This window comes from Tachypleus tridentatus, chromosome 1 (genome assembly GCF_004210375.1).
Source record: "Tachypleus tridentatus isolate NWPU-2018 chromosome 1, ASM421037v1, whole genome shotgun sequence".
Taxonomy (NCBI): domain Eukaryota; kingdom Metazoa; phylum Arthropoda; class Merostomata; order Xiphosura; family Limulidae; genus Tachypleus; species Tachypleus tridentatus.
In genome coordinates this window covers 130,800,757-130,815,226 of record NC_134825.1, presented here as the reverse complement: position 1 = coordinate 130,815,226, position 14,470 = coordinate 130,800,757, and the positions used below count along the sequence as shown (strand labels likewise).

Genomic DNA, 14,470 nt, shown 5'->3' with positions numbered 1-14,470 from the left:
TCAAACCAACATATGGTCTGTATCAAAGTGGAAATCCCAAGTTTCATTTGACATATGTTTGAAATGAGATCATGACAACTCCTAGATCAAAAGAAGGTCGAAGCAACAACATCAACTGATGGTGGGAAATCCACTTCCAAAAGAAGAGACAGCTCTGAAGAAACTGAAGTTTGCAGCAGTGATCAGACCGTCTGTGTGAAAAAAATATATACCCGCAATTTTCATAGAGTTGTTAAAGAAACTTGGTTTTCACAGTTTCCTTGGCTGGAACATGTTTCCCAACAAAATACATTTCATTGCAAATTATGCAGGGACAACAAGAAGACAAATATTTATGCTACCACTGGGAAAACTGCTACTAAGCCTAAAAAAGACGACTTGTTGAAGCATGCATGGTCAGAGGATCATCGCAGTGCAGTAGCATCATCAGTTTTAAAGAAGGACATGTCAACTGCTGCTGTGAATACATATGTGGGGTGTAAAGGTGGCATTCAGGCACAGATGGCCACGTTACTTGTACAAGCAAAGGAAGCCATCCCAACTGTGAAGTTTCGTTCCCTCCTTTCACTACAAGTATTCAATGTAAGAATATTCTTCATTCTGATACAAGATACTTTGTTTTCTACAGTATTTTCTTAAAACAAAAGACAATTTGACAATTTTCTAAAAGTGAAACATTTTGAAAATATCTATCAAAAATTAAGTAGCTAGCCAAACCTTTAGATCATTTTAACTTCGACTCTGCATTCAGACACTGGGTCACTCACAAAGACAGATATGGGTACCATTCCCTGTTGAAGAAATGTGCTTCAGAACCTCAGGTGTCAACTTCTACCACATCTTCTGTTGAGAATGATTTGGCTGAAGAGCTGTCATTGGATTTATCTACTTATTAGTCATGCTACCGTATTCTAGTTTTAAGTCTTTTTTTTTTTTTGTTTCTGTGTTATTTTAAGAAATGTATCTTTATTTCCCTCTTTATCATGTTTATTTGTTTTTTTAGGCAGGGAAAATTGCTGGGGAATAAAAATAGTACAAAACTTAATGTCTTGTAGATTTTCACATAATTTTTACTGGATGAAATTGATGCATATTAAAAGTCATGCACCACACAGTTCTTGGCAACCTAAAATTGTGGCTAAACAACTGTAACTGTGGCTAAAAGAAAATTACTTTGTTTAGCCACAGTGGCTAAGAGAGTTATTTTTCTAGTGGAAGCCCAGGATAGATGTATACACCACACAAGTAACTTGCTCACACCTCTTTGAAACATATTTAAATAATTTGAGAAAATTTTGTAGGACTACAAAATGAAAATTTACCTGGAATGTAAAATGATACCCCCTACAGAAAAATATTCAAGTTTAGGGAGAACGTGGGTAACTTTGATAAAATTAAGGATTGACTTTCCTGTGGAATATTGTATGCCCAATACCATAGAAAATTTGGGAAATTTCAGTGAAAATTTATGAGTTAGTAATACAAAATTGCTACATGAATATAAACTACACAAATACAACAGATTAGAATGGCAATAACGCTGTAATAAGAGAACATACTATTGTACATAACAGTTTGTATAAAAACAAACAAAAAAAAACAGTAAACTAAATAAACTATTAAAAGTATTGATATTTGATACATTTGTATGTCTTCTATCAGTTTCCCAGATATGAAGACTTGAGACACTTTGTTCCAACTACTGCAGTTCTCCATTAATTAGAGTAGGAATTTGTCAAATGGTTTATTGGATACTCTCAGAATGTGTATATGCACAAATTATAATCACTTTTTAAACATTTTTATGAACACACTGAACATTGTAAAAAAGTGGATTCGACAATTTACATTTCTTCAGCATTTGACAAAAACAAAAGAAAAATGCTAAGACTAACTGAATTAAACATGTTTGCAACTGTAAAATTCCTTCATATTTTGTATTATTATGTACAGAATGGTCCAAAGACTTCCTTTTTTTAAAAAATAAATTATATACATTATTCCAAACAAACAAATTGCTGTGAAATAATGCACACTCATGTTTCCAGAAGAATAAGACCTTTACTCAGAAACCTAAATAAAACTCATTTTTTCATAAAATATAGATATATACAAAGTACATATATGAGAATATATTTTGACACTGTTTGCCATTTCATAGGGAGAATGATGCCAATGAAAATTGACCACTATTGGAAAACGTATTTAACAGTCACTTTGGGCATAAAATATTCATACATTCAAATCAAAAAGATAAATTCAGATTGGGGATTTAGCAGTTCCAAAATGGGTGATCTCTTATATTTAATATTATTGAAAAACCAAGGGAATATGGATCAACTTTGGGAATCAAGACCATACAGAAAGGCATATCTGTCGAATTGTCAAATACAGTGTCTACATACTTCTGTGTGATCAGACTGTAAAAAATGGGTTATGAAACTATTATCTTTGTACATTAGATAGGTTATGAATGCTAGAAGAGAATAGGTATTTGCTATGCATGTGACTCCCTTTAAAACTGAATAATATTCAATTAGGTAGTTTCCATAACACTTTCTTAATTTATGTACAAAATTTTTAATTTTACAAATAAAAATTAAAAGGGAAATAAAGTTGCTTATTTGCACTTTAAAGAGGTACAAGATTACTTACTGGGGAGGAAAAGTAAAAGCCTCTGATAGCTGTTGCAATGCAGATTAACACATATAAGGCCTTCTGAGTAGTTACTCTGCAGGCTTTGACTAGAGATGAGGTCTTCATTCGGCGAAACTCCGACTTAATACAAACTAGCTGGAAAATCGTGTTCATTACTTAAATTATATGAAACAGACAAAAGTTCAAATTCCCAAGTATCTCAAGTTATTACAATGAAAAAAGTGTTTGTTTATCAGGTTTTAAAGATTATTTCTTTCCCCTACAAAAGGCATAAATCCTACACTTAATTTAATGGAAGAATTTAAGTAAATTATACATAGAAATATCTACCAGAAACATAAATCATCAATATCTTAAGATACATTAAGTGGTTATAAAACATTAAATTTCATATTTAGTAGAAAGTATTCAAAAGAATAATGAATATAATTCTTCAAAATCATTATAAATGGAGTAAAAACATATAGCACTATAATGTGGAAGTTCCTGGTAAAACATGTTTGTATATAACACTGAGAATAACAAGGTGCAGTTATGGTATTTATAATTACCATAGCATAACTATTATTTGCCAATGTGCTGGAACATACATTGTAATAAGTACAGTGAAGAGTACTGCAACTACTTTTTGTTTATTATACATATATATATTCAAAATATGTTTTTGATGTAAAAAGAAAAAACCTCAGAAGCTTTTAATTTACTTGAATTAAACACTTAAAGCCAGTTGTATTTAAAATATCAAAATACTGAAGTTTTTATCAGCTAGAAACAACTTTCATGTTAAGTGATATTCATACAATAACATAAAAGCAGATTCATACAAGGTTTTTAATAATTTAAATCATCCTTAACTTCTCAATAACTCAAACACAAAATTAACTTTTTAACTAGAAATTTTGTAATAACCATACCAATCTTAGCTCTAATACTCAAAATGCTAATCAAAGATTTAAATATACATCCACTATACTTTACCTTCGATAAAGACTTAAAACAATTTAAAACATCATAGCTTTCAACAATAACAGAACTATTTCATTGCTTAACAGATCTAAACATGTATTCTGCCTAATTTTCAAAATGATCTTTCAAATGATCTCCAAACTCATCTTAATCAAGAAAATAATACTATCAGACTAAGATGTTTCTTACCAGAAGTTTTTCTGATGTAAGGACATTACATTTACACTGTTTAAATTTTAGTATTTTCCTTTTATTGTAAATAAGCATAAAATCCCTTAAAATTTCATGTTCTACACTATCCAACTTTAAGTACTCTTCAGCCCAAACAACAGCTCCTTTAGGCTTGTTTTACAAACTTCTGTTGAACTTGAAAGCTGGAATTTTATAAGAACTTCAAAACAGAATTAATTATTTTCTAATTTTCAGTCATTCACTCATTACTTATTGATAAACCCTATACCTTCAGGATCTAGAACTTTGTTAATAAAAACAAGTTCAATAATAACATATTTCAGAAGTTCTTTAACATGTTATAATAAGAAAACAATCTTCCAGGTTCTCCAGAAATTCCCCATCTTCTCACAAGAAAGATAAGTGTCTCAATTTATTTCACTTAAGCAACATCTTCCATAAGAAATATGTTTCTAGAAGTAACTGAATTAAATTGCCTGAACACAGAGTTTAGATTTAGATGCATACAAAATAAAATGCCAAATACAACTTCCATGAAAGATAATCCAAATATTCTCTAAAGAACCATTTCTATGATTAATGTTTCATTTTTCCAACAAACTTGGCTCAATTTTAACAAGAAAGTAATTCACTCTATTGTTTATAGAAGCAAAAAAAAACTACAGAAATTTTAATAACACTCAAGATTCACATTTTTAATACTTTCAAAGATGCCAATTTCTATTTTAAATGCCAACAGCAACCAGTACTGTCATACTCAGTATCTTAACACACTTTTACATGTAGTATTAGTGTAAGATAGAGATCATTTTCAGTTTCCTTAAACAATCAATACATTATTTGGTAAATACAAAAATCTTAAGATTTATCATCTTATAAACAGGTGAAATCAAAACTATCTGCTGTTTCCTTATGAACTATGCAAAACTGGAAGGAAAGTTGTTCTTGATGATGAGAAACCCACTTAAAATAAAAATATATCTCAAAATGAGCAGTACAGGTATTACCACTTTTACTGATAAGCAGAGAACAACGTTTCAACCTTCCCAAGTCATCTTCAGGTTAACCTGACAAGTTTTTTTAACAGAATATTTTTCTAACTTTTAACACTGGCTCAGACTCATGCACATCTTCATAAATTATACAATACAATCATAGTGCAAATATTACCATCAATGTGTTTAACCTGTAAATATAAAAAAATGTAATCCAACCCAGGCAGATGATTTTAACCCTTTCAGGACAAGAATGGTTCCTGCAAATGATCTCATTACCACTTTGTATTTGTCATAGGTGTCATGCTATTATCACCTTTAACTTAGTAAGCATATGTCCATGAATTTTTATAGATTACAGTAAACATTATATATGCAAATTATCAGACATTTTATTAAATTATAAGGTTTGTTAAGCAATATTCTTCTCATCCCTTCTTATTTTTGCATGCTGCCTATTCATCATGTATAATTTTCATTTTAAGAATAAAGTCACATTTCAATTATTATAAATTGTATATGTATTTAGATTGTTACTATTTACAAACAAGTTCTTAAACTTCTCTTAAAACATAGAACAAGAAATAAGGAAATAAAACAATTATCTCTTTTAGTTACCTTTGTACCTGGTTGCTGCTTATTGTAGCTTGTTAAGCCTTAAGAAATATTTGTCTTTAAAGAAAGAAAAGATGCCATTGTATTTGAAAACGGTTTAAAAACCATTAGGAGACATTCTGAGCTTCCAACTGGTTATTCACATGTTACATAGAAGTGTATATAAGAGATTGTTTTCAAAATTGAAAAATGTAAGAGCCACTGCATTTGATTCACTAAATATAACTCAGCAAACAGAAAAGATAAAAGGTTTTTATTTGATATTCCAGCTTGTCAGTATTGGTAATTTTGTGTTTTTAATTTGTACTAAACTACAGACATAAGCATCTGATTTGAAGCAATGCTGCATTCAACACATCAAAACACACAAAATCAATGTTTAAATGCATTTATTTAATAATTCTTTTTAAATTAAAAATTAATATATAATATGAAAAATATGAATTATAATCTACAGTTTGATACCAAACTTAAGGAGAGAAATTCATAAAATAGTAGTTCAATAACGTTTTAATGGCATGGCCTTTACCCCGTAGCCCATTGTAATATGGTTAAGGAAACATTTTGTACCTTCATTAAAAATAATTGTTTTAAGAAGTAAATAAAAACATGGATATTGACATATTGTTTTACAGTATTAACTCAAACATTTCCTTGTTAAAAGCTAAAACTTACCAACTGAATTATAGACACAGCACAAATTATATAGAATATTGCAGAGAAAGCAATATAATAGCTGAGGTTGGGATCAGTGCAGTTGCCTCCACTAAACTGGACCTGAATAAGAAAATGTTTATTCATTGTTAAACATTAAAGTATTTCAATCATCAAAATACTTTTACAGTTATCTTTTCACATAAATTATTTTTATAAACACTCTTAACCACAGCTTCAACTTACCAGTTTCAGATGCATGCTATATTACAGCTACAAACATTTTTATATATATATAACTAAAACCCAATAAATTACTATATACATAGTAATTATGTTTATCTCTACAAAAGTTTGAACCAAACCTTTTTTATATTCCCAAACAATTTTTTGTAAAAATGCACCTTAAAATAATTATAAAATACAACTCACAATGCAGATACATCAGTTTTCTTTTGCATCAAACCTACTTTATAACAACCATAAATGGCTGATTGGTTGTGTTTGGTGTTTATTGTGCCAAACTAGTAAAAGTAAAATTATTAAACTACCTAAAAAAGGAATCATGTTAAAACAAAGTCCAATTTTGAAATTAAAAACTTAAAAGTTAAAAAGGCCAAAGCCCTTAAAAATTAAAAATACAACTGAGGTGGACAGTGTCACCATTGTCAATGACATTGTCCAACATCAAGAGTGACCCCAAGGTAAAAATATGTCTAAAATGGTGCCATCATTCATGGTCGTAACAACAACAACACAAAACTAAAACATGGGCTATTATGGCATGAGAATTGCACAGACCACGCATTGATGCATCAGTCCCAGATAAAAGAAATGAGTTAAAAAACTGACCAATGTGTAGCCTAGGCAGGACAAATTCCTCCTTCCAATCCTAACAGAAGAAGGCCAAAGAGCAATAGAAGGTATGATCTGGAAAAGCTTGTTATTACACTGCTCACTCCAAGTCAACTGCCAATTAGCACAGAGCTGAGTCTTGAATACAGGACTGTCATCTATGTATGGGACAGGCATGGCTATGATAGCACCAGAGCAGACAGACTTAGCTACAATGTCTGTAAGTTCATTCCTGCAAAGACCAACATGGCTTGGTATCCACAAAAACTGGACAGAAATAGAAGATAGAGAAAAGTGAGCCAGTTGGTTTTGAATATTGATGGGAACAAGTTGAAAACTAATGTGAAGCAATTCCAGAACCAGTAAAGAGCTATCCAAGTCAGTATAGATAATACAATTCAAGTATTATAATATGGATCTACATGATCCAGAATGAGAGAAACAGCATACAATTCAGCAGTGAATACAGAAACTGTGGAGTAGATTCTGTGTGCAACCACCAAACCACAACACACCATGGCAAAACCCACAGAGTCACCTAATCTCTAACCATCCATATAAATGGGAATAGAAGGATGGTTCGAAAGATGTTAGGCAAATAGAAGACAGTACTTCCAATCAGGAGTATCTGTCTTCTTCAGATACCTCAAAGAACGGTCACATTTAAGGATGGTAATAAGCTATGGTGGAATGTGCTGACCAGTAGATACAGCAATGTTGTCCAAGACAGACCCAATTCATCCAACTCTTCCTGGATAAGAAGGCCAAAAGAAACAATGGCAGATTGTCTATTCTGAAAAATGTATGGCCCACCAAGGAAGGAAAACACAACCCTACATGGGACACTGTGGTAAGGATCAAAGTTTTGCAGCATACAGTAAAGATGGTTGCAAATGGCAGAGGTGTTGAGAAGTGTGGAAGACCCCTGTGTTAAGCCAAAGCCCCTGATGGTGAACAGGTTTCAACATCTTCAAGGCTGAGGTCCTGGAAGAGCCACAGACCATAAATCCATAGTCAATATCAATCAAATGATGGCACAATAGATTTTTAGCATAGAACCTCAATCCACTCCCAAAGAAGTGGAGAAGAGGGCAAAAAGGATGTTGAGTGCCCTCATACACTTGACATATAACTGATTGATGTATAGAATAAAAGTCAGCTTACAGTCAAATATAAGCCCCAAGAATATTTCCTCAGAAACCAAGAAAAGCACAACTTCTCCAAGACAGAGCTTGGGATCAGAGTGAATACCCCACTAACAGCAGAAGTACATGCAAACAGTTTTAGAGCTAGAAAAGGTAAAACTGTTTCTTGTAGTCCACTTTAAGTGATTGAGAGCAGTCTTTAGCTGCAGTTCAATAAACCTCATGCTCAACAACTGACAAGATGCGAAAGACAAACATAGAAATCATTTGCAACTGTAGGGGGGAGTTGTCCACTAATAACAAGTTCCTGTGATAAAGAACGGGAAAGTGTTGAACCCACATGGACTTGGAATTGCCGGTCCATTAAAAAAATGTTTAATAAAAATTGGCTAATGATCCACAACCCATATGAGTAAAGATCTCACAATATGCTATTACTGCACATAGTATCATAAGCTTTCTCAAGGTCAAAAAAATACAATAACAAAATGTTGTTACTTGAGAAAATTGTCAATCAGGGAAGCCTAAGTTCAATTGGTTGGTGCACGGTGGAGTGCAGTTGTTGGAAGCCACATTGGGTGGACAAGATTTTGTTTGATTCTTCAAGAAACCAAACAAGTTGAGCATTAACCATCCTCTCTCAGATCTTACAGAGACAGCTTGTCAAAAGCAATTGAATGGCAGTTTGAAGGAAACTTGGCATCCTTCCCAGGCTTATGAAAAGGGAGAACAGTAACATAGTGCCAAGAATCAGGAAAAATATTCTCCTGCCAGATCTGGTTAAATAAAACCAGAAGAATAAAAAGAGAGGCAGGAGAGAGATGGCAGAGAGTATCAGTCATGCACTAAGCATCAGCAACTTCCTGGCCATCAGAGAGCAAGACTGAAAGGGGAATAGAAGTATATATACCACTGGCCTTATAAATCTTGTCCCATATTACTTTTGGACTGGTGGTAAAAAGAGGTGTTAGATGTGTCTAAACCAAGATTCCTTCTGGCTTTGATGTCCGACCTGCTGACAATATGCCCGCTGAAACGTAATGCAGTTTAAAAATGTGGAATACCTACTAAAAGATATCTCAGGCCCATTTTTGAGCCTTCCATACCATGTGGCAGGCAAGATTCCACCACAGACAAGAACAGTGTGGACTCGGGCAGTGTCACTGGAGGGAGTGGTGAAGATAGAAATGAAAGTAGACAAAGATTCATCAACTCCTTTAACCATAGAGGGCAAAGAATTCTTCACAATTTTTGCAAATGACTCTGCTGGAGGCACAGAGAGTTGATTGATTGATTTAATGTTTTATGGCACAAAGCAGCTAGACTATCTGCATCAAACATCCAGTAAAAAGGTAAAAATAAATTAAATGATGTAAAATACATAAAAGAAAATGAAGGTAAAACATCATTGAAAAACAGAAAAAGCAGAAAACCAATGTTGACACCTAGTCTACAATGTTAAGAGAGAAAGCAAAGTAAGAGAAGTTGTAAAGGACTTTCTCCAGCATAATGGTAATGATCATAACCCGCCAGAAAGACTAACAGGTTAGTACAAGAACCACCATCAGTCACCTGAAGTTGGCCTTTCCAGTCCTGGTTCCAGGTAATGTTGTCATAACAGCCATTATCTGAAGGTAAAATATGAAAAGTGTTAAAAGACATATAGCAAAATCGTAATAAAAATTAGCCAAATGTCCTGTGACAAGGTAAAAGTAAAGTAAATGTAATAAAATTTGTAAAAAAAAACAAATGTATAAACAAAACAGCAATTAAAAACAGAAAATGGCATAAAACCAATGTTGACATCCAGTCTACAAGTTTGTAAAGGACTTCCTGTAGCAGAATGGTAATGATCATAACCTGCCAGGAAGACTAACAGGTAAGTACCAGAACCACCGGCAGTCACCTGAAGTTCATCTTTCCAGTCCTGGTTCTGGGTTAAGTGTCATTATGGCCAGTACTAAAAGGTAATGTAATAAAAGTGTTAAATGACATGCAGCAAAAGTGTAATAACTTGCCAGGATGACTAACAGGTAGTTCAAACAGCAGCGTTAGTCACCTGAAGTTGGCCTTTCCAGTCCTGGTGTAGAGTTATTTAATGTTCTGGCCATTTTACAATGTCAAATTGAACTAGAGAGATTGAGACTGAAAAGGGAACCACAATTAAAAAGGTGTAATGAATAAATATCAAACACGTAAATGAGGTTGAAAATATTAATGGCCATTAAAAACTTTATCAAGGTGGACAGTATCACCATCACCAATAACACAATCCAATGTTACAGACAAACCCTGGGACAGAACATGTTTAAAATAGTGCCGTCGTTGAGAGTCGTAATGATGGCAAGAAAGTAAAATGTGGCTTACTGTGATTTGAGTGTTACACAAACTACACATTGGTGCATCAGTTCCAGATAATAGAAAACGATGAGTTAAAAAACTATGACAAATGCGTAGTCTAGTTAGAACAACTTCCTCCTTCCGAACCTTACCGAAGCTAGATGGGCAAAGCCCAATATAGGGTTTTATTTGAAAAAGCTTGTTTTCACGTTGCTCACTCCAAGTGGACTGCCAGCTGGCACATAGCTGAGTCTTGAATACAGGACCATAGTCCATGTACGGAACAGGCAGAGTGGTGATGATGCCGGAGCAGATAGATTTAGCTGCCATGTCTGCAAATGCATTTCTGTAAATACCAACGTGGCCTGGTATCCAGAAAAACTGGATAGAGATAGATGTTAATGAAAAATGGCCCAGTCAGTTTTGACTATCAGTGAGAAGAGGGTGCAAGTCAACGTGAAGTGATTCCAAGGCCAGCAGAGAACTAAGGGAGTCAGTATAAGTAGTGCAGTCAGAGTTCTGCTCAGCTTCAATATGATCCAGGGCAAGAGATATGGCGTACAGTTCAACAGTGAACACAGAAGCTGTAGAGGGGATTCTACGTGCAACCACTGAACCTCAACAAACCATGGCAGAGCCCACAGAGTCGCCTGATTTTAAACCATCCGTATAAATTGGAATAGAAAGGTTGTTCGAAAGATGTTCAGTAAATAACAGACAGTATTTCCAATCGGGAGTATCTGCATTTTTCAGATGACTTAAAGAAAAGTCACATTTGGGGGCTGTAATAAGCCATTGGAGGAGGGGGACTGACCAGTGGATTCTGCAATGTTTTCCAAGGACAGACCCAATTCATCCAATTGTGCCTGAATGCGAAGTCCAAAAGGAGCAATGGCAGATCATCCATTCTGAAAAAGTAAGGCCCACTAAGGAAGGAAAACACATTCCCAAGTGAGATGCTTTGGCAAGGAGCAAAGTTTCAAAGAATACAGTAAAGACAGTTGCAAACGGTGAAGGTGCAGAGAATGTTCGTGAGAGTCCACGTATAAGCTCTGAACTGGGGAGGTGTAGAAAGCCCCAGTGCAGAGTCAAAGTCCTTGATGATAAATGGGGTACAGCATCTTTAAGGCCAAGGGTCTGGCAGAGCCATAGACCATTGATCCATAGTCGAGTTTTGAACGAATAAGAGCACGATATATCCTCAACATAGAACATCAATGCACTCCCCAACTGGCAGTAGAGAGGACAAGGAGGATGTTCAGTGCTCTTGCGCATATGACCCGTAGCTGCTTTAAGTGTGGTATAAAGATAAGCCCCAAGTACTTGGTCTCAGGGACAACTGGTATTGAAACTTCACCGATACAGAGTTCACGATCAGGGTGGATACCCCGTTGGCGGCAAAAGTGCATACAAACGGTTTTAGAGAGAAAAATTAAAGCCCTTTGCCGTATTCAACTTCAGTACACGATTGAGGGCAGTTTGTAGTTGCCACTCAATATATCTCATGTTCGACGATTGACACGAGATGTAAACGTTGTTGACAGAGCCCATTCGCAACAGTGAGGGGGAGTTGTTCAGTGATGGCATTTATCGTTATACTGAAAAGTGCGACACTCAAAATGCAGCCCTGAGGGACCCCAAGTTCCTGTAGAAAAGAATGGGAAAGTGTTGAACCCACACGAACTTGGAATCTCCTGTCCATTAAAAATTTTTTAATAAACATGGGTAAATGGCCACATAACCCATATATATGGAGGTCTCACAAAATGCCATACCTCCATGTTGTGTCATAAGCCTTCTCAATGTCAAAGAACATTGAAACAAGATGTTTGCGCTTGAGAAAGACTTCTCTGATTGATGTTTCAAGTCAAATTAGGTGGTCCGTAGTGGAATGCTGTCGTCGAAACCCACATTGGATGGGCAAGAGGAGGTTGTTTGATTCAAGGAGCCAAACAAGACGAGCATTAACCATCCTCTCTAAGGTCTTACAGAGACAGTTCATCAAAGCAATTGGACGGTAGTGTGAAGGAATCTTGGGACCTTTCCCAGGTTTAGAGAAAGGTAAGATAATAGCCTGGTGCCAGGCATCAGGAAAAACATTCTCCTGCCAGAGCCAGTTAAAAACAATTAGAAGAATATCAAGAGAAGCAGGAGAGAGAGAGAGCACATGTCATAGTGTACATCATCAGGTCCTACAGATGTACTGCCAGACCAATGAAGGGCCATTTTCAGTTCCACCAGTGTAAAGGGACAATTATAGTCAAAGAGACAGTCAGTTCGAAAGGAAAGAGGTGAACGCTTTGCCCGAGTCTTGATGGCCAAGAAGGTGGAAGAACAAGCAGAAGTGCTAGATACCCGGCAAAAGCTTTCACCTAGAGTATCGGCGATGCTCCGGACATCAGCTACCTCTTGGCCATTAGAGAGTAAGATGGAGAGGGGGACAGAATCGTAGTGCCCGCTGACCTTTCGAATCCTGTCCCATATGACTTTGGAACTGGTGGTAGAAGATATGCTAGTTGTGAATTTAATCCAAGATTCCTTCTGACTTTGACGTCTTACCCACCTAGCATGTGTATGAGTCTGTTGGAAAGCGATGCGGTTCAAAAGTGTGGGATATCTACGGAAATCATCCCAGGCCCGTTTTTGAGCCTTCCGTGCCAAGTGGCAAGCAGGATTCCATCACAGACGAGGATATTGTTGAAAACGTGTCGAGGTTTTAGGAAGACCCTGAGCAGCTGCTTGTATAATACAGTCAGTTACTGCTGCCACACAGTCATCTATTGTTGGCCGATTCATGATGGCAGGATAAGTTCTGCGAGAGCAGTGAAAGTGGACCAGTCTGCCTGATCCAGCTTCCACCGGAGCATGCGGGAAGGGTGGCATCAACCACGGCCAGTCTCTCTCAAAAGTATAGGAAAATGATCACTCCAAGTGGATTATTATCAACCCTCCATGAAAAATGGGGAAATAATGTAGGGGAGCAAACCAAGAGAACAATAGCGGTAAAGAACAGACTAGGTGCGTGTAAATAAGTGAAAGAACCAATATTGAAAAGAGAAAGGTTGTGATCAGAGAGCATATGTTCTACAGAGTGAACTCTCCTATCAATAGCAGCATTTCCCCAGAGGGATTGATGTCCATTAAACTCCCCCAGAATTAAAAATGGAGACGGTAACTGTTCAACAAAAGCATCAAGGTCTGATTGATGCTATGTCTCTCCAGGGGACAGATAGGGAGAACAAAATGTGACGGTATGACCTAAGGAAACACGGATGGCTAGGGGTCGGCCTCCAAGGGTGTGTTGAGTGACAAAGACAGGGTAGGCACATGCTGATCAACCAACAGTGCCACCCCTCCATGCACTTGTCCATCACACAGCCTGTCATTTCTGTAGAAAGAACACTGCCGAAAGGTTAGTGTATCAGTAGGTTTTAGAAATGTTTCTTGTAAGGAAAGACATACAGGATGGTAGGAAGCAATCAGTGTTTTGATATCATCCAGATAAGAACATAAACCTCAACAGTTCCATTGTATCAAGGTAGCCATTTTTAATGGAGGGTAAATGAAGTGGCTGGAGAACCCTTCTGTTTACAACCACATCTTTTTTCCTTACTGTCCTTAGTCGGAAGAGGTCTATCGACCTCCATGGATCCTGCCCTGGGTTGATTGGGCAGGTCTTTGTTGTTGGAAGGGGATTCCAGTGAATGAGGATGCAAACGAATGATTGTTTTGCATCATGGGGTTGGAGAAAAAGATGTATCAAAAGAAATGCCTGTATTTGAAACCAAAGGATGCAGATCTTGAGATTTGTTGGACTGTATGGGAGGAACAGAGATGGGTGTAGAAGTCGATTCATCAACCTTTTTAACCATGGAGGTCAAAAGACTTTTCATCTGTTTTGAAAATGATTCTCTTGGAGGTACAGAGAGATCTGTCTGCACTCCCACTGTAGTTGTGGAACGAAGTGCAGCAGCATATATCCGAGATGGAGTGGCAGACAGCAATTTCTAAGCATCAGGATAACTAATGTTATGGGTCGTTTTCAAATGC

General features: G+C 36.0%; 1 protein-coding gene across 8 annotated transcripts in view; it reads right to left on the bottom strand.

Moving 5' to 3' along the window:
- Nucleotides 1-14,470, bottom strand: part of LOC143223813 (uncharacterized) — a 104,156-nt gene that overhangs the window by 58,063 nt on the left and 31,623 nt on the right. For 6 of the 8 annotated variants that reach the window (XM_076452292.1, XM_076452291.1, XM_076452308.1 and 3 more), the window contains exons 3-4: nucleotides 6,102-6,203; nucleotides 2,656-2,793 (exon numbers count right to left, since the gene is read on the bottom strand). In XM_076452292.1, the coding sequence (XP_076308407.1) occupies nucleotides 2,656-2,793; nucleotides 6,102-6,203 (240 nt within the window). The remainder of the gene's footprint in view (nucleotides 1-2,655; nucleotides 2,794-6,101; nucleotides 6,204-14,470) is intronic. The other 2 variants (XM_076452299.1, XM_076452296.1) reach the window with 2 other exon arrangements.